The 20,080-nt window shown below is 49.8% G+C and overlaps 1 protein-coding gene across 2 annotated transcripts in view; it reads left to right on the top strand.

Moving 5' to 3' along the window:
- The first annotated feature begins 2,165 nt into the window (after nt 1-2,165).
- The window catches only part of NOX5 (NADPH oxidase 5), a 32,521-nt gene continuing 14,606 nt past the window's right edge, over nt 2,166-20,080 (top strand). Inside the window, exons 1-8 of one of the 2 annotated variants that reach the window (XM_075006582.1) lie at nt 2,166-2,249; nt 3,003-3,126; nt 6,794-6,944; nt 10,211-10,421; nt 12,534-12,768; nt 15,623-15,776; nt 17,718-17,893; nt 19,037-19,219. In XM_075006582.1, coding sequence (XP_074862683.1) covers nt 3,007-3,126; nt 6,794-6,944; nt 10,211-10,421; nt 12,534-12,768; nt 15,623-15,776; nt 17,718-17,893; nt 19,037-19,219 — 1,230 coding nt within the window. In that variant the 5' untranslated portion in view covers nt 2,166-2,249; nt 3,003-3,006. Of the gene's footprint in view, nt 2,250-2,886; nt 3,127-6,793; nt 6,945-10,210; nt 10,422-12,533; nt 12,769-15,622; nt 15,777-17,717; nt 17,894-19,036; nt 19,220-20,080 lie in introns of those variants that run through there. The other variant, XM_075006583.1, reaches the window with a different exon arrangement.

Genomic DNA, 20,080 nt, shown 5'->3' on the forward strand with positions numbered 1-20,080 from the left:
AGGAAGTACAGTGGACCATAAAGGGTGTAAGTAATGATCCCCAAAACAGTGGCTATGCTCCACACTTCCAGCCATAAAGGACCCCGTTCATTACAGACCAAGAAATTAACAACTGCTTCTGAAATAAACTAAACAATACTATTACAAAAGTATACTGTGATGGAAACAATCATGTTTGTGCTGCAGGCTTGGAAACAGTAATTTGGCAAAATAAATTTGGGGCAGAACCTCTAGCACAACAATGTGTATATAATGTTTCTATTTTTAGCACCCCGAGCTGATATATTATTTTCCCATGAGAGAGAAAACAGAAGTTGAAATAAATGCTACTAATCTCTTAGATTTTGAGGTCTCCTTAGGAATAAATTGGGCTCAGTTACGTTGATGGATCTATAACAATCAACAGATCAGCGAGCTAACTAAGACTGCACAACACAAAATCCAAGCTCAGAGTATGGCCATTCTTCACCAAGAAAAAAAAAGCTTAGTAGAGCAGACCAGGCTCAAAGATTAAGTGTTCATCATTGGTATAATATATTCAAAGGATGGCTGCCACCCTGGACCTCTGCCTTAAACATGCATCACCATTATATTGGCATTAATAGTAATTAGGTTTATTATTACGTGTTGTTGGATCAAAAGAACGTGTGTCAATCCAAAACCATAAACCCATGTAAGGTTTCAATATACTGCTATACATCATTTACAAAAGCTTTAAAAACAAACCACTCAAAGATTGTTCTTGAGGGCTAAGACGGGGGAACAATATAGCCAAATAGTTGGGTAGGCAGTCAGCTAGTCAGCTATGATAAATGCATGTTATAATGCTAATCAAGCACAAGATGTGAGACAAACAAGCAACAGGTAGCTTTGATAACTTAGCTCCAGTTCTGTTTGATGTTAGTATATTCTGATGTTAACTTATAAAATAGTAATATTAGCATTAGAAAAAACACGGTGTACACTGTGTTTAAAGACACTCCACTCTGGCTTCCTGCCTTCAGCTCAATGCTGCAACTATGTAAGTGCTTTGTTTGTGTTAGTGAGAGAGGGAAAAATGTTTTGTTTTTTTTTTGGAAAAGATAAGCAAACCCAGATGGCCAGAGTGGGGGTGAAAGGCCCCCAGACAACCCAGCTGTTTGCCATAGTAGCGACTCACTTGACTACCTCACTGACCAAGTTAGTTAGAGAAATAATCAGTGAAGCAGGTAATGTGAGATGGAATAGTGCGTGTACACAGGCACGAATGTTTTTAAATGATCAACTACAGGAAACTCGGAATTCATTAAATAGGGGTGCATGGCCCACCAACCTTGGTAACAACTCTGGACTTCCCAGTTGATTATGGCCATGGAGACATGTCTGGTCATTCTTCTCTTGGGAACGCTGGCACACCCGTTGCTCATTCACAGCGCAAAGTCCAATAGCAGGACAGCAGGTCCCTGTTATCAAGCTGGACATGGGTATAGCTGCTGGTGTAAGGGGGAGTGTGTCATACATAGAGACATTTGGGAGGTTCATGTTCCTGATAACACACTTACTTATGTGGTCACCCGTCCCTTGGGCTCCTACAGGTTGTGCATCGCTGAAGGTACCACTTGGAAACTTTGGTCAAAGGATCCTCCGCAACTGCAGCATGTAAAAACCCTCCAACTTGAAGAAAGAAGAAGGGATCTTTCAAAAACAGGGTTTTTCCCAAAGGAACCCCATCTTCATGGCTGTTTTGGCTTTCAGAAAAGCCTCTTCTGGAAATGCCATTGCACTAGATTATGCAAATGAAGTGTGAGATTTGTAAACCAGCACTTCATTTGCATTTTCAATCTCTCTCATTTGCATTCCTCCTCCAAAAGGGGAATGCTGTGCAGATGCAGCCTTAAGGTCTAAGCCGGTGCCCCAGTGGATTATAGACTTGTTTACCACTTTGAGAACAAAATTGTGTGTGCTGAGAAAAGCAAAATTTGTACAAAAGCTGGCCAGTTCCCAGATAAAAAGGGTTAACAAGGAAGAAACAAACCCGAAGGATGCTCTGTTGAGGCAAGCGGAATTGGGGTGATGTAAGCAGGATGTTCCAAAATTAGCCATGGGCAAGCACTCATCCAGACTGAGGGGTACGACAAATGAACTGAACATCACTCCCTGTAGATGGCGTCCTACCAAGAAGATAAATAATTAGCCACATGAGTCCATCGATTTGGCATACTCTCACCTCAATCAACCAACACTACCTGGGGTCTGGCCAGCCTCAGAGGGTGAGTGAGTGATGTGTGAATGGGTTTACGAGTGTATATGTACTTAACTGTGTTAAGAATTAGGCTGTTAAATCGGGTTAAAAATTAGACCATTAACCATGCAAGCTACACGTTACTTTTGATTTGCTTTCTAATTGTTATCTATTCAATTTAAACATGGTTTTTAAACTCCTATTTTAAATGCATGCAATGAAAGTAATTTTTGCTGTGGAAATGAATCGTTCTCTGAATGCTTCTCCAGGACCTGCTGGCAGCCTGAGCAACGGTGCAGCAGCGCCCAGGGTGTGACTGTGCTCCCTGGGCTGGCACTCAAACAGTGTGGAGGAGAAAACAGGGTGTAGCCAATGAAGCAGAAAAGAGGCAAAGGCAATGCAGGGCCAGCAGAGGGAGGAGTGGACAAGGATCAGGCATATCTGACATCTCGGGCCTCGCTCAAAGGAAAGCTGGACAATACCTTCAGAAGAGGCTCCCGGGAACTTAAATTCATGACTTTGTTTGACACTAAAATCTTGAGCTGAATAGAGAGACCTGATTTGTGGCTTAGTCCAGCGATTTGAAACCCACTAACACCCTAACAAGCCCCTGCATGTTGGCTTATTACACATACTAACAACTTAAGCTGTTCCACCTTCTATGCAGTTGTGACACTCTGAGTCCCTTGCACAGACCTGAAGAAGAGCTTGATGCAGATAACCAGACAGCTTGTCTCTTTCATCAGTAGAAATTTAACTGTGCCCTTTTTTGGCCTCCTAGCACAATGACTATTGACGATGATGCCCAATGGCTTGACTGGGTAACGAAGCAGTTTGAAAGCATCGCTGGGGAAGACAAAGAAATTGACTTGGAAGAATTCAAAACTGCTCTGAAAGTAAAAGAGGTGAGTTCTTTGGGGCTCGGGGGTGGTTTGGATAAGATGATCTGCTGTTTCTCTGTTCAGATAACTGGGCATGAGCGCAAATTGAAAAGGTAATATTGGACTTTACCTTTTTATCAGTATTTGGTGTAAAGCAGTACTGGCAGATTGGAATGGATCTGTTATCCTATCTTAATTAGAAAAGTGATGCTTAAAAAGTGATTGGTGAGGCAAATGAAGAAGTTATAAGGAGAGCTTTGATTATTATAATACTTGCAGTATATTAGCAGCAACGCAAACCACAGTGAAAGACGAAATCTTTAAGTCTTAGTCTGTTTGACTACTTTTTCGTAAGATTGCTCATCACTAAGAGGATCCTTTGGTTCAAAAGGAGAAGGTAGGCCAATCAGCTAATTATTTAAGGTGTTTGTACACAAACGCAAGAAGCCTAGGAAACAAGAGTCTCTGGCACAGTCAAAGAAGTAGGAGGTGATTGGAATAACGGAGACTTGGTGGGGTGACTCACTTAACTCAAGCACTGTCAGGTGCGGGTATAAACTGTACAAGAAGGACAGGCCAGGGAGAAAAGGAGGAGTTGAGCAGTATGTGAGAGAGCATATGATTGCTCAGAGCTCCAGTACATGGAGGGAGGAAAGCCAGTTGAGAGTTTCTGCATTAAGCTTAGAAGTGGAAGCAACAGAAGTGATGCTGTGGTTGGTGGCTGCTATAGACAGGGTGACCAACCATCCCATACCGGGTGGGACGGTCCCATATTTGGGATGCCAAAAATGTGTCCTGACTTATTTTTTAAAATGGGACGAATTGTCTCATATTTAGGCCCTCTGAGGGTAGGCGGGGGATGGGGTGGGGGTGGGAATGCCTACAGCTGCCACTTCCATGGGGCGCTGGGCCAGGAGCTCCCATGGCCACTGCTTTCCTGGGGCTCTGGGCTGGGAGTGCCCCCAGCTGCTGCTTCCCTGGGGCTGAGGTGGAGGGGATGCCAGCTCCCCGGGAGTTGGTGCAACTGGGAGAAGCTGCCCCTCCCCTCCCATATCTCCCTGTCCAGTATTTGGGGCAAGGAGATATGTCGCCTTAGCTATAGACCATCAGATCAGGTAGATGAGGATTTCTTCAGACAACTAAGCAAAGTTTCCAAATCCCATGCCCTGGTTCTCATGGGAGACTTTAACCACCCAGACATTTGTTGGGAGACTAATACGGCAGCACACAGACAATCCAGGAAGTTTTTTGAGACTGCTGGGGATAACGTCCTGGTATAAGTGCTGCAGGAACCAACCAGGGGCCGTGTGCCACTGGAGCTGCTGCTCACAAACAGGGAAGAACTAGTAGTAAAAATAGAAGTGGGTGGCAACCTGGGCTTCAGCAACCATGAGATGGTAGATTTCAGGATTCTGACAAAAGGAGAAAGGTGAGCAGTAAAATACAGACCCTTTATTTCAGAAGAGCAGACTTTGACTCCCTGAGAGAACTGATGGGCAGGATCCCCTGGGAAACTAATGTGAAAGGGAAAGGAGTTCAGGAGAACTGGCAGTATTTTAAAGAAGCCTTATTGAAGGCACAGGAATAAACCATCCCGGTGCACAGTAAGAAAAGCAAATATGGTAGGTGACAATCTTGGCTTACAAGGGAAATCCTTGGTGAGCTTAAACTCGAAATGTATGTGTATAAGAAGTGGAAATATGGAGAGTTGACTAAGGAGGAATATAAATATATAGCTGGAGAATGCTGGGCAGTAATCAGGAAAGCAAAAGCCCCATTAGAATTGCAACTAGCAAGGAATGTGAAGGGCAACAAGAAGGGTTTCTACAGGCATGTTAACAATGAAAGGGTGATCAGGGAGAGTGGGGGCTGTTACTGGATGAGGGAAGTAACCTAGTGACAGATGATAAGGGAAAGGCTGAAGTACTCAATGCTTTTTTTGTCTCAGTCTTCCCAGACAAGGCCAGCTCCTCGACGATGGCACTAGGCGGTGCAGTATGGGAAGGTGTGCAGCCCTCGGTGGGGAAAGAACGGGTTAAGAGCTATTTAGAAAAGCTAGATGCATACACATCCATGGGTCTTGATTTAATGCACCCAAGAGAACTGAGGGAGCTGGCAGATGTCATTGCAGAGCCTTTGGCTATTATCTCTGAAAACTTGTGGAGATTGGGAGAGGTGCCAGACGACTGGAAAAAGGCAAACATAGTGCGCATCTTCAAAAAAGTAAAGAAGGACAATTCAAAGAACTATAGACCGGTCAGTCTTACCTCAGTCCCTGGAAAAATCATGGAGGGGATCCTCAAGAAATCCGTTTTTGGAGCACTTGGAAGAGGGAAAAGTGAACTGGAGTGTCATGCCTGACCAATCTGATTAGCTTCTATGATGAGGTAACTGGCTCTGTGGACATGGGGAAGTCAATGTATGCGATAGACCATGGCTTTAGCAAAGCTTTTGATACAGTCTCCCACAACATTCTTGCCCATAAGTTAAGGAATTATGGATTGGATACATGGACTGTAAGATGTATAGGAAGCTGGCTAGATGGTCGGGCAGAATATGTAGTGATCAATGGCTCAAAGTCAGTTGGCAGTCGGTTTCAAGTGGAGTGTCCCAGGGATCAGTACTAGGGCTGGTATTGTTCAACATCTTTATTAATGACCTGGATGAGGGGATGGATTGCACCAATTTGTGGATGACACTAAGCTAGGGGGAGAGGTAGGTACATTGCGGGGTAGGAGTAGGGTCCAGAGTGACCTAGATAAATTGGAGGATTGGGCCAAAAGAAATCTGATGAGGTTCAACAAAGACAAATGCAGACTCCTGCACTTGGGATGAAAGAATCCCAAGCATTGTTACAGGCTGGGTGCCGACTGGCTAAGAAGTAGTGCAGGAGAAAAGGACTTGGGGATTACTGTGGATGAGTGGCTGGATATGAATCAACAGTGTACCCTTGTAGCCAGGAAGGCTAATGGCATATTGGGATGCATTAGGAGAAGCTTTTCCAGCAGATCTAGAGAAGTTATTATTCCCCTCTATTCGGCACTGATGAAACATCATCTGGAGTATTGTGTCCAGTTCTGGGCCCCCCCGCCAGGTACAGAAAGGAGGTGGACGCATTGGAGCAGGTCCAGCAGAGGGCAAGGAAAATGGTTAGGAGGCTGGAGCGCATGACCTATGAGGAGAGGCTGATGGACTTGGGCTTATTTAGTTTTCAGAAGAGAAGTGTGAGGGGCAATTTGATACCAGCCTTTAACTTCCTGAAGGGGGGCTCTAAAGAGGATGGAGAGAGGCTTTACTTAGTAGTGAAGACAGCAGAACAAGGAGCAATGGTCTGACATTACAGAGAGAGAGGTGTAGGCTGCAGATTAGGAAAAACTCTTTCACCTGGCGGGTGGTGAAGCACTGGAATGCGTTACCAAGAGAGATGGTGGAGTCTCCATCCCCAGAGGTTTTTAAGTCCCGGCTTGACAAAGTCCTGGCTGGGATGATTTAGTTGGGGTTGATCCTACTTCAGGCAGGGAGCTGGATTAGATGGTCTCCTGAGGTCCCTTCCAGCCCCAGGAGTCTATGATTCTATGAGTCAGCCTTTACTGATTTTTCACAGATGTTAATGGAAGACTCTTGGACTGGGTTGATAAGGCCTACTCCTCAAGTGTTGTTGTTAAAAGTATTTTTTTTCTCCATTCTGTAGTCCTTCTTTGCCGAGAGATTCTTTGCGTTGTTTGATTCTGACGGGAGTGGAACCATTAGTTTAGATGAGTTACTCAAAGCCTTGAACCTTCTCATACATGGAGACGAAACAGACAAGCTAAGATTCCTCTTCCAAGTTTACGACGTAGATGGTAAGAGTCTGAAGAACTTACTCCCAAAAGTCATTTGGCTATCAATGCTGCTTTCCTCTATGACCATTCAGTCACATCTGAAACAGCTTCAGCCTTCTGAAAGATGGATGGAGGGAACATGCCATTCATGTATATTTATACTAATCAGACAGCCCAGCTCAAGCCATTGTCAAACATTCTACTGTCAGCCTTCTCCTCTTCCAGCACAGCGTAGCCTTCTCCCTCTGTGTTAAACAAACCAGGTTGAGAAGTACATCGTGTCTCAGTAGTGGACTCTTCGAAGCCATGTAACCAGCTTAATATCATGACTTTGCAGTCTTCCCCGTCTGCAATGAAGGCCTTAAAAATACTCTCAAAAGGCAGCAACTAAACTAATTCCTGTTGTAAGCTTTACTTGCATCTCTCCCTAGATGCTGGAGAGGAGCCAAACAATTGGGGCTAGATTCACTGGGGGAACTGACGCACTCACTGCCAGGTTAGGCACCTAAGTCCAAAATTTAGATGATCAGAGCTATTGTTTTGCTGCTGCCGAAGTCCCTGGAAGCTTATGTTTCCACTGGTGAAGTCCCCAAGATGCCTCACTCCCTAACATGGGGCACATGTACAGCAATTTCAGTCCTGCCACCACAAAGGCCAACTCCTGCCATGGGACCCGCAGCAAGATGGGCGGGGTGCCCGGCTCCATACCCTGGAAGGGGCACGGCCAAGAGTGGATGGGGTGGAGTGGGGCAGGGCAGTTAGCTGTTGGCGATGCCTGGAGCATGGCGCTGCTCCACTTCGCTCCCTCACAGTCATGCCCAGCCAGTGCAGTGCCCCCACGGCATTTCAAAGGGGCCCGGAACTCCAGCCACCATCAGTGCTACTGTGGCAGCGGTCAGAGTTTGGGGCCCAGGGCAGCTGCCCCCTTTGTCCACCCCATCCACAGGCCTGGATGCCAGTGAGCAGCTCAGTATTTAATTCACAGCTCAGCCCCTCATTTGTGGGCATGATCAGGTTAACATGCCCAGGGGCCCCACAGAGGGCATCTGGCAGCTCCGAGCCCACAGAGAACACAGCCAGGGGAGGGGGCACTCCCTTCTGCTCTTTACCCAGTAGTCCAGGGGCTGCAGCACCCACCAAGATTTGGGAGACCCAGGTTCAAATCCCGTCTCTGCTAGCAGTAGAGCAGAGATTTGAACACAGATCCACACCCTTCCAGCTGAGAGCCCTCACCAGTGGGTTATGGAGCAGCTCCCCACCAGTCTCTCATGTTGGAACTGTTCTTGCTGTAAGTTATGAAATATTAATGGGGCCAGAGAGAAGGTACCCCTGTGTCACAATCAGAGCTGTGACGGAGGCATGTGAAAGCATCCCTGCACTAGTTTTGATCAACAGCTGAGAAGCCACAGCAGCATGGGCTGTACAAGCCCCTGCAGGACTCTGGCTATGTGTTCAGGCAGCTCGCCCATGGTGTCACAGCTTTGCTATTATTGTGATTGGAGCAATCAGAGCCAGCCTGGGCATGTCTCCACATGCTGCAGTCACTCCTCTGACTTTGGTGCACGCCCAGAGAATAATTGCATCAATGGCTTTGACTTATGTATACGGTAAACTCTTTCATGTCTGGCAGCCCTAGGACCGGGAGGTTGCTGGATATTCAAATATTCTCAGTAGTAGAGAGGCGTACCTAGCAACGCACAACACTACAGAAAAACAAAATTAGATCTTAAGAAACAAACACAAATGTAGGCAGAGTACTTTATTTACCAACAACAGTCGTATTGTACACTGTCAACTTACAGGCTACGTCTACAAGAGGCGCGTCTGTCAACAGAAGTGACTGTCGGAAGGGATGTCCTGGCAAAACTTCTCTCGACAGATTGCATCTACACATAAAAGCAGATTAGTAACAGAGAAATTTGTCAACCTTGATTACTAGTTTTGGTTCTCTGTGCCTTAGATATTGAGTCTGTTCTGGTGTGGCTATGGTCTGAAGAAATGGGTCAGTCCCACAAAAGCTCACCACCTAATACATTATTTTGTTAGTCTTTAAAGTGCTACTGGACTGCTTTTTTGTTTTCATAAAAGCAGATTGAAAGAGCTATCTGCTCTGTCAACAGAGCAGCCGGACTGCCGGCCCCTCTCTCGACAAAACGGCTGACCGGAAGCTCTGCAAACAGGGCTGCCTGGTGAACTAGAAGCCCTGTCTGTTGAAAAAGGACCCTGGATGTCTCTGTTGACAAAATACTGTCAAGAAAGGCGCCAGACCTGAATGGGGAGAGGTATAACGCTGCTGACAAATGTGCTGGGTTTTGCTGACAAACTGTCGACAAAGCACATTTTGTGTGTAGATACTCCACGGGTTTTCCTGACAAAAGCCCAGTTTTGTGGGGAAAAGCCTCTCGTATAGCTGTAGCCATACTGTATTTGCTATATTTATGTGTATTTACTTTCACTATCCTGTACTTATGGAAAACGTAAATACAATTTACTTATGGTTAAAATGCCGGTTATTTAAGAGCTCTGGAGGATGGAACGCCGGATATGAAGGAGTTTACCGATCATGCCATTTAAATGCGCCCAGTGAAGAACAAGTATTTTCAAAGACAATAAACAGCCCTGGTTGTCACAGATATTATTGATAATGGAGGGTTCAGCCAAAACCACAGGGGCAGATTTGAAGCTAAGGACCTGGCCCCAAAACATAACTTCCTCAACTTGAAATTTGCAAAGGGGTTTAGTTTTGCGGATCGTGCTTTTTTATTTGGTCTAGTATTGGAATTCTGATACCTGTGAAATATGTGTTTCTCTACAAGCATGGAAAAGAGAAACAGTGGCAAAATAAACATCTGCTTTTTGCCCTGGCAGTGTTTGCTGCTCTGAACTAATTGAGCTTAAAGGATTGGCTGGAAACCTAAGAATGAAATCACTCATCAGGCTAATTTGTCTTTACGTTTTGTGGCCAGTTAAACCTGTTTGTGTGGGTTTTATCGTAGCAAACACCGTCCGTCGAGACTGGAAATGGTTGTTTCACACAGATCTTTCACTAGTTCTTCTAAATTAAGCCATTTTTTCTAACCTATCAACAATTAGGCAACCACCCTGGGGGCACAATTTCCCAATGAAAATCCCCAGTGCCAGGAAGGGAGCCTGTTTCCAAATGAACCGCCCCTGGGTTTCACAAACAGGTTCACTAGCAGTCGCTTATCCTTTCGTTGCCTCGCGAACACAGGAGCAAATAGGTAATACTTTACAGTGTGTCAGATGCAAATTCTTGCTCACCATAGGCAGCGGTTCCATTGACCCAGACGAGCTGCGCACCGTCCTGAAGTCCTGTCTGAAGGAGAGTGCAATCTCCTTGCCAGAGGAGAAGCTGGATGACCTGACGCTGGCTCTTTTTGAGTCAGCTGACAAAGACAACAGTGGCTCCATCACTTTTGAGGAACTGAGGGAGGAATTAGAACGCTTTCCAGAGGTCATGGAGAACTTAACCATAAGGTAAAGGCTTTGACTGGCCCCTCTGGGTTCCTATCAGGGCTGTATATTTGAATGGCATTTTTCTTGGTTAGCACCTTGCTTTTGTCCCGGTTCACAGGCTCCTTTAGTATCCTTATTTATGTTCCTGGTGGCCAGCCACAAATGGGTGCGATCCTCTTTCACAAACCCTTCCCCATTGGAAGAGCAGGAGCTCTGGAGTCCCTTCCAAAGCGGAGGGATGACTTTTTGAGAAATAGCACGCTTAAAGGAAGCTGCGTGAATGTTCTCAGGGCAAGATGCCCTCCATATGACACCTCAGTTGCACAGCTGTGCTGTGCTTGAGTCTGCAGCTGGCATCTAGCCAGGAGCTGGAATGATTTGTGACTCTCACAGATGCCCAGTGTGAGACATCAGAGCCCCATTTCCTTGCTGCCTTACAATAAGCTGGACTTACAATAAGAACGGGAGAGTGAGGGTGAAAATGAAGGGCCTAAAATCATGAGCGTCTCCTGCAAGTTCCTGAGAGCACATCCTGCTGAGATTGAGAGTGAGGCTGCACCCTTAGAAAAGCTGCTTCTCGTGTGCTTTGACGTGCTCTTCTGGAGGAGAAGAGGCCAGGACTGAATCTTGCTGTGCAAACCTTCGAATGCGAAAAGGAACAAAACTGTCATTTTTGAGATATGACTCGTCACAGCTGACGCCCCACCTCATCTGTACAAAGAAAGGCCCCTCGGGACCCAAGGGCAGCGGTACAATTCAAGGTGGTTCCCCTCTCTTCTTCTGGGGAGATGTCCTCAGAACGTGAGGAGCCTCGCGGGAGAACTAGCACTCTGATTTCCAGAAAGCAAATCTCCTAATTTCACCTGATCAGCTTAACTTGGGGGCGCTGACCCTTCCGCAGCATTGTCAAATGACCTAAATACGTCCTTTCCATCCACATTGCTTCCACCTGCTCGCAGTTTGCACCTGCCTTTGCACTTCCTGTGCTTTGAGAAGTTGGGATTTAGTGTCCCTCCTTCTGCCCATCGATCGTAGGATCCCACTGCCCACCTTTCTGGCCATTACTCGAAGGAGAGTTTGTGTACCACTAACTTCATCCAAATCTTTCTCCACCAATCCTGATTCATCCAGGAGTCCAGAGTGTGATGCATGAGCAGAGCCCCCCAGCGGACATTCCAGTTGGTAAACCAGGAGCTTGGGCCCAATGTACCCCGAGTTTATGCTGCTTTCCTTACTCTCCTTCCCTCCAGAGGGTTGATATGCTGAAGTTGGTACAAACAGGCCATAGTCTCTTCCTTACAGCCTGTAGGAAGACCAACACCGAAATGCGATGCCCAGCAGTCATCATCATCACCTTGGCAAATCCAGAGGAACTTTGGCCTTCCTGCAAATCTAGCACCACCTGGCTCAGTCCCTGGCCAGGTGCTTTAGGTGGTCTGACTATCCAGCCCGTTCCCGTCCAGCACTGCCAAGCTTATTGCGCCACTGAAGCTTTTGGTTCTGAGCTTGTCCTGCCGTTTGACATGCAGCAGGGGCCAGCAGGAATGGAACATGCCAAGCCAGGGATCTGTAGCCCTCCCAGGCGCTCGTTTCATTTCCATACAAGGGTGTCGTTGTACCTTCACTTCCACAGCCCTTCAGCTTTGGAGCACACATGATGTCACAACGTCCCACCCAGGCCATTGAAGGGCCCCAAACATAGCAGCAGCTGCTGATATACAAGTGTCTCCTCCGGCACTGGCCAAGTATCTGACAGCTGCTACCTGTTCAAGGACGCGCCCGGATGGGTTCCTAGTGAGCTGGTTGTAATGTGGACCTGGTGGCTGTCTGTTAGCATGGCCTGGCCCTGAGCTTTATACGGTTTAATCACCAGCGCTGTCAGGCCTGCGGCCAGGCAGTGCTGGCTGGGCAAGGGCCTTGCTATGTGCTCGGGGGCGCACTGATGCAGGACCTGTGCCACACAAAAGAGGCCGCCTGGCAGCTGCTCCCATGGGCCCCGCTGGGGGAGCCCGTCTCAGAGCGAGTGCAGGGCCGCTCCTGCACCTTGCCCAGGGCCGTGCTCGCAGCCGCGGAGCGTCGGCAGCGGTCGCTTCCTAACAAACGCTTCCCATCACGTCCCTCCCTTTCCAACAGTGCGGCCAACTGGCTCAAGCCCCCGACAGCGGAACGGAAGAGCCGCAGGCTGCGCTGCTTCACCCCCGCGCACTGGCACAACAACAGGAGCAAGCTGCTCTTCCTGGCTGGCTATGGGGGCCTGAACGCCGTCCTCTTCACCCTGGCTGCTCTGCGGCACACGCCCCGGGGGGGCTGGGTCATGGTGGCGAAAGGCTGCGGGCAGTGTCTGAACTTCAACTGCACACTGCTGGGGGTGAGTCCTGCGCCTCGTCCGGCGGAGAGTAACTCAAATTTCTTACAGGTGCTGTTGCATCACAACCCCCAGGGGGAGGGCCTCAGGGCAGGAGGGCTATCGGTGTGGGCTGCAGGAGTCAGGGTTGGGGGTGAGGAGGGGCTCAGGGTGTCTGGGGGGCTGCAGGAGTCAGGGCTGGGGGTGAGGAGGGGCTCAGGGTATTGGGGGGCTGCAGGAGTCAGGGTTGGGGGTGAGGAGGGGCTCAGGGTGTCGATGGCTGCAGGAGTCAGGGTTGGGGGTGAGGAGGGGCTCAGGGTGTCGGGGGCTGCAGGAGTCAGGGTTGGGCGTGAGGAGGGGCTCAGGGTGTCAGGGGGCTTCAGGAGTCAGGGTTGGGCGTGAGGAGGGGCTTAGGGTGTCGGGGGGCTGCAGGAGTCAGGGTTGGGCGTGAGGAGGGGCTCAGGGTGTCGGGGGGCTGCAGGAGTCAGGTTCGGGCGTGAGGAGGGGCTCAGGGTGTCTGGGGGGCTGCAGGAGTCAGGGTTGGGGGTGAGGAGGGGCTCAGGGTGTCTGGGGGGCTGCAGGAGTCAGGGTTGGGGGTGAGGAGGGGCTCAGGGTGTCGGGGCTGCAGGAGTCAGGGTTGGGGGTGAGGAGGGGCTCGGTGTCGGGGGGCTGCAGGAGTCAGGGTTGGGGTGAGGAGGGGCTCAGGGTGTCGGGGGGCTGCAGGAGTCAGGGTTGGGCGTGAGGAGGGGCTCAGGGTGTCGGGGGGCTGCAGGAGTCAGGGTTGGGCGTGAGGAGGGGCTCAGGGTGTCGGGGGGCTGCAGGAGTCAGGGTTGGGCGTGAGGAGGGGCTCAGGGTGTCGGGGGGCTGCAGGAGTCAGGGTTGGGGTGAGGAGGGGCTCAGGGTGTCGGGGGGCTGCAGGAGTCAGGGTTGGGGGTGAGGAGGGGCTCAGGGTGTCGGGGGGCTGCAGGAGTCAGGGTTGGGGTGAGGAGGGGCTCAGGGTGTCGGGGGGCTGCAGGAGTCAGGGTTGGGGTGAGGAGGGGCTCAGGGTGTCGGGGGGCTGCAGGAGTCAGGGTTGGGGTGAGGAGGGGCTCAGGGTGTCGGGGGGCTGCAGGAGTCAGGGTTGGGCGTGAGGAGGGGCTCAGGGTGTCGGGGGGCTGCAGGAGTCAGGGTTGGGGTGAGGAGGGGCTCAGGGTGTCGGGGGGCTGCAGGAGTCAGGGTTGGGGTGAGGAGGGGCTCAGGGTGTCGGGAGGCTGCAGGAGTCAGGGTTGGGCGTGAGGAGGGGCTCAGGGTGTCGGGAGGCTGCAGGAGTCAGGGTTGGGCGTGAGGAGGGGCTCAGGGTGTCAGGGGGCTGCAGGAGTCAGGGTTGGGCGTGAGGAGGGGCTCAGGGTGTCGGGAGGCTGCAGGAGTCAGGGTTGGGGGTGAGGAGGGGCTCAGGGTGTCAGGGGGCTGCAGGAGTCAGGGTTGGGGTGAGGAGGGGCTCAGGGTGTCGGGGGGTTGCAGGAGTCAGGGTTGGGGTGAGGACACGGCGAGTTTGGGAGGTGGGACAGGCAGCGGAAGGTGTGGGGTGCTTGGGGCAGGGGTGGTGTGTATGTGTAGGGGTGTGTGTGGGGAGAGCAGGGGAGTTGCAGCCCCCACCAAGATTCGTACCAGGGCTGCTTGCTCTTCCCCTTCCCCATCACTGTCAGGGGGCGAGGGCGAAGTGCACAGCTTGTCTGCCTGCTCCCTGTCCAGCCCAGCCACAGGCGGGGGCCTGCTGCAAATGGTGCTCTTGCTTCTCGCTCCCTGGCAGTGACAGGAAGGGGAACAGCCTGCGGTGCCCTGTATGAATCCAGGGGGAGCTTCATCCCCTCCCTCACTCCGTCCTCCCTAAATGGCGCTTTGAGAGGTGGGGAGCTCAGGGCTGGGGCAGTCCCAGCCCAGTGGGGAGCACCCCCTCCGCCAGCCCCTTTCCCCTGGCTGGTGCCTGCAGGAGAGCCCCAGGAGCCAGGCTGGCAGCGCACAGCACCTCTGCCTGCAGCAGAGCTCCTCAGCCCGCCAGCTCCTTCTCACTGGAGCAGCGCGCAGGGCCTCCCTAGCTTTCCCTCATCGCTGGCCCTGGGCAGTGACGAGATCTAACTTGGCGACTTCCCTCTCCTGTTTTAACTTTGGAACCTGTCCCATTCTCCCCAGCATTCGCCTTGTGACGTGCCCGCTTGCCACCAACCTGCCTGGTGAGACCAAAGGAAGGAGTCCTGAAGCACCCTGCCACCCTCATTTTTTCTGTGATTCTTCTTCCCTCTTCACTCCGTAACGGCCCTACCCTGGCCTGGCTCTGCCTCTTGTTTCTAATATATTTGTACAGTGTTTTCTTGTTACCTTTTATGGCTCCAGCTAGTTTGATCTTGCTTTCTTCCTTGGCCTTTCTAACTTTGCCCCTGCTGACTTCTGTTATTTCTTTATATCCTTTGTAATTAGACCCAGTTTCTACATTTTGTAGGACTCCTTTTTGGTTTTTACATCACTCAGAATCTTCTTGTTAAGCCCAGGTGGTCTATTGCTATACTTCCTATCTTTCCCAGCCAGTGGGCCAGTTTGCTCTGGTGCCCTTAATAATTTAACTTTGAAAAACTGCCAACTGTCTTTGATTGTTTTTCTCCTTAGTCTTGCTTTCCTGGCGACCTTAGCTACAACTCCCTGAGTTTGCTAAAGTCTGACTCCTTGAAACCCATTGTGTGTGTTTTGCTGTTCTCCCTCCTACCATTCCTTAGAATGATGAACTCCCAGGGTTGGACCAGAGGATCTGGGGATCCCTTCTGACCTTCAGCTCTGTGCCTGTCACCTGACAGAAGGAGCTGTTTAACAGCAAGGCGTGACTGTTATTGTCATCTGCTTCTCAAAGGTGCTCATGCTGCGCCGGTGCCTGACGTGGTTGCGAGCTACTTGGGTGGCAAAAGTTGTCCCACTGGACCAAAATGTCATCTTCCACCAATATGTGGGGTATGTGGTGGCGGCTCTCACAGTGGTTCACACTGGAGCACATGTGGTGAACTTCGGTGAGTAGGAAATCCTTTGCTTGCCCATTACCCTCATGCAATAATTGTTATAATAACTTATTTGTGACATGCTTTGCTCATGCAACCATTCTTCTAATGAACTCTGCAAACACCAGAGAGAGAAAACCATCAATTATTAAAATAGAAAATGTCGACCTCTCTTTAACTGTAAAGAACATTAGCTATGAAAAAACCAAACCAAACCAAATCAAAACAAAGCTAAAAACAGAGATTCAAACCTACATTAAATACAGACTGGATAAAGCAGCATTTTCTGACGTACATGGTGCACCTGTGGGGTAGGGGCAGGGAAAGGAGACAGGAAAGACCTGCCAGCAGGGTGCAAACAAACCTCTTCATTGTTCTCCGGGATCTGAGCTTTCATTTAACAAAGCGTTGGTCTATAGGTGTTATGGGAGCAAAGAAACCCTTCCAGTCGTGGTCTGTGGGTAACCAATGGAGCCTTGTCCTCCCTGAAGTAAAGAGCACCTGAAACAATAGCTTGGAAGTGTGATTTGCCCCAGTCACGTAGGATACCAGTAGCAAATCTTCTTTAAGTGTCAGTTTTGTTAGCTATTTAACTGCACGTCGGCGGAGGTAAGAGAAAAGAGATGGAACTGTAAAGCTTGCTCCAGCATGTCCTCAAGTGGAGGGAAGTTCTAAGGACACTGGGAGAGGCCTTGGAAGAAAAATACCCAGAGTGGCCAGACTTACTGACCCTCCAAGCTGCATACAGTGATCTTCTGAAGTACATTCAGAAGCTGCAAGACACACACAAGCTGCCCTCTGGCAGGGCCTGCTGGGGCATGGGGGCTTCTTCCCTGATGCCCACCATTAGGCTACAACCCACAGAGTGCCCTCACTGCAGGGCAGAAGCCCCTCGTCTTACTGCTCTGCCACAGACAGAAGCCCTGAGCTGCCCCACTACCCAGTCTTGTGCGGGGGAGGACAGGGAGGGGGTCTGGGAGCTGTCCTGTGATTGCAAAAGAACAGCATGCGATCACAAGTGGCAGCTGGGCCATGCCTGATACCTACAGTTAACCATGGACGCAGCGAAACGGATCCCATATTTCTAACGTGGGGAGGGGAAGCTTCAGCATTCAAATGTTTGGAGTAGCGGACTTAAGGCCCATGCTGCTTGTGAGATTGGCTAAACACTTAACTTTCACTCTTCCCCTTGCTAATAACTGCGAGGTTTCAGCTAAGGTAGAAACCTATGTGAGCCCAGCAGAGATGAGAGTGATCTATAATTCACTGGTTGCTAGTGCCTTATCTCCCTCTAGTGGTGTCTCCTGATGGCAGGGTAAGAGCTTTCTATTGTTACCAGCCAATGGCATTTCACTTTAGCTCAAGTGCTCAAGGTCTTGGGTTCAGGCCCTGCAGAGAACCCACCTTGTGCCAGAGGATCCTGCTTAAGGCTGAATTATTCAGCAATCTGGGCTTCAGTGCCTGCTGACTCTTAAGAGCTCCCCCCCCCCCGTGGTATTTTGTGGGAAGGTGGAGCATAAGTGCTTTGTTTTTTGCATAAACAATACATTTGATTAATAAACGCAAAGAAAGGAGAAATTATTGCAACTGCGGCGCTGGCCCCAAGATGATGCAGACAGGTTTAGTGCTGGAGGGGGACAGACCACAGCCCAGCAAGGGAAAGGAAAGCTTTGTATTCCATTGCCCCCAAAACTTCTTGGGTCAAGGAAGGGTTAATATTACTCCAGGGGTGACCTGGGTACATGCCCCGTGTTGTTCCCATCAGTACATATCTGAGCTGTGCAGAGTCCGAGGGGTTTTACAGGCAAATGTACAGGGCAGGGATCACAGCTCTGAGGTGCTCCCGGCTGCATTGGAACTCTCGGTATCCCCAGGTTGAGCCTGCACTCCTTGTGCAGGGTGCTAGCCCTGGGGGCTGCCAGGCTCTGCAGCCCCATGTTTCTCTGTGTTTAGTCAGGCTGAGTCAGAGCCAGGACCACCCTGCGCTTTGGGAATATCTCTTCACCACTCGGCCCGGGATCGGCTGGATTCACGGGAGCGCCTCCGTCACTGGGATTGCACTGCAGCTGCTCATCTGCGCGATGCTCGTGTGTTCCAGCCCCTTTGTGCGGAAGAGCGGCCGTTTCGAGGTACTCGCCGGCTGCACCCTGCAAATGGGGTTTGCTTGTCTTGCTCTCCCTCCCTTACAGCACAGTCATATGTGCGCCAGCGTCTCCCACACCGCAGCCCATTGAGACTTGTTATTTTCTGCGGGGTCCATTTTCGTGCATTCCTTTCCACGGCTGTGCCAGTCACAGCATGAAGACAATGTGTTAGTCCCTCTCCGTGTGGTGGGACCGTGTAAAATGGCACCTTGTCTTAGAGGTTTGGTTCACTGAGTACCATACAGCCAAGCGGTTGTGTAGAAGCTAAAGATGGTAGGAAAAACCTGCTCCCAAGGTCAGGGAGTGGGTGGAGAACAGAGCACTTCAGTGGGTTAAGAAATAAACCCTAGCAATTCCAGCAGACTCAGGTAATTACATCCCTCAGGAGATCAAGTTAGAAACCCTCATCCCACTGCATGGGGGTGGTGATGGAGTCAGGAACTGGCTGCCTGTCTGCGAAGACACCCAATGCAGACAGCCACTAAGGCGTTCTGTGCCTCAGGTGCTTGCAAGGGCTTTGGTCTTCTCTGTACCTGGCACCAACATACTGTGCACGTCAACCAGGTCTTCACAGAGCCCTGCCCATACTGTCTGGCAAGCGTAGCCCCAGACCCCACCCAGCCTCTGTAACAACAAGGCCCCTAGACCTAGCTACCTGCTCAAGTGGAATGAAGGGATGTTGAGACTTATAATGGGACAAATTCTGCTCTGTTACACCTGGGTAAATCCAGAGCGACTCCATTCATTTCAGGGGCCTCCTGGGGGCAGGTTCTGTCCTCAGTTCCTCTTGTGTTGGTCAGGAGTGGTGACTCTGAAGTCACTCATGTTCCCACGTTCACACCGGTAGAACTTAGAACTGCAGCTGGTCCCTGGATGCTAAGCATGACTGGTTTTTCAAACCCGCCCGCAGCCTTGGTTACCTTGGCTGGAAAGCCAAGCTGGAGTTTATTGTATCAGGGCCCTAGAAACATGAATGAAGAAAATAATGGAAAACTAGTGATGCTTGAGCTGAATTACAGCCACAGTTGGGCTGCATCTTTTCCACCACTGTGCTCATGAGTTTCCCTTATGGTTTATACCTGACAACAGGCCAGTATTCCCAGTGGTTCTTCTTGTTGTGATCTGCAGGTCTTCTACTGGACTCATCTGTCCTACATCGCCATCTGGGCATTGTTAGTGCTCCATGGTCCTAATTTCTGGAAATGGTTTGTGGTCCCGGGATTTCTGTTCTTGATGGAGAAGATAATTGGCATTGCGGTGTCACGCATGGTGGGGCTGTACATTGTGGAAATCAACCTCCTGCCATCGAAGGTTTGTTCCTGAAGTGACCCATGGGTGCCCACTTATGCTGATGTTGGGGTGGGATGTGAAAAAGAAGAATTGGGAATTGAGCTTAATGAGGCCTATTTCCAGCTCCATTGCTGACTTGCTGTATGACTTTGGGAAAGTTCAACATCCCCGTGTGCCTTACTTTTCTCTTCCCTCTAATGGGTACAACTATCCTTTCCCCGTCTCCCTGGAGTGCCTGTGGTGTTTAACTGCTTTGGGGGTCTCCTGAAAAGCACTCGGTAATAACCATTCTTAGATGGTACAGGGAAGAAGAAGGAAATGTGAGACAGAAGAGGTGTGAAAAAGACAGGTGGATAATTATCTACTGTGTATTACAGTAGCCGGTTGGAATGGCAGCATACCACAGACTCATGGGAATTAGAAATGGCAATGCTCACGTAGGGTGGCACTGTGGCCTAGTAGTTAAAGCACCAGATGGGGACTCAGGAGACCTGTGTTTGAGTACTGTGTCTATTTGCAAGACCAGGAGTCAGCAACCTTTTCAAAGCCAAGTGCTGAAATTTGACCTGTTGTCTTCTATGTACGGTCCAAGTGCTGGAGATACTTTTTAGAGTCACTAAGCCTATGTCTACACAGCAAAGTTATTTCGGAACAACAGCCATTATTCTGAAATCACTTTGCAAGCTTGTGCACTACGCCACAACATTTTGAAATAAATTTGACATAGCAGGCATGTTATTTCGAATTTCATAAACCTAATTGCAGGAGGAAAACCATCTATTTTGAATTAGCTACTTAAAAACAGGTGCTGCTAAGCACAAAATAGCACTATTTTGAAATAAGCCGTAATGGTGTCCATTGGTGCTAATTCAAAATAGGCAC

The sequence above is a fragment of the Carettochelys insculpta genome, chromosome 12 (assembly GCF_033958435.1).
Source record: "Carettochelys insculpta isolate YL-2023 chromosome 12, ASM3395843v1, whole genome shotgun sequence".
Lineage (NCBI taxonomy): Eukaryota > Metazoa > Chordata > Testudines > Carettochelyidae > Carettochelys > Carettochelys insculpta.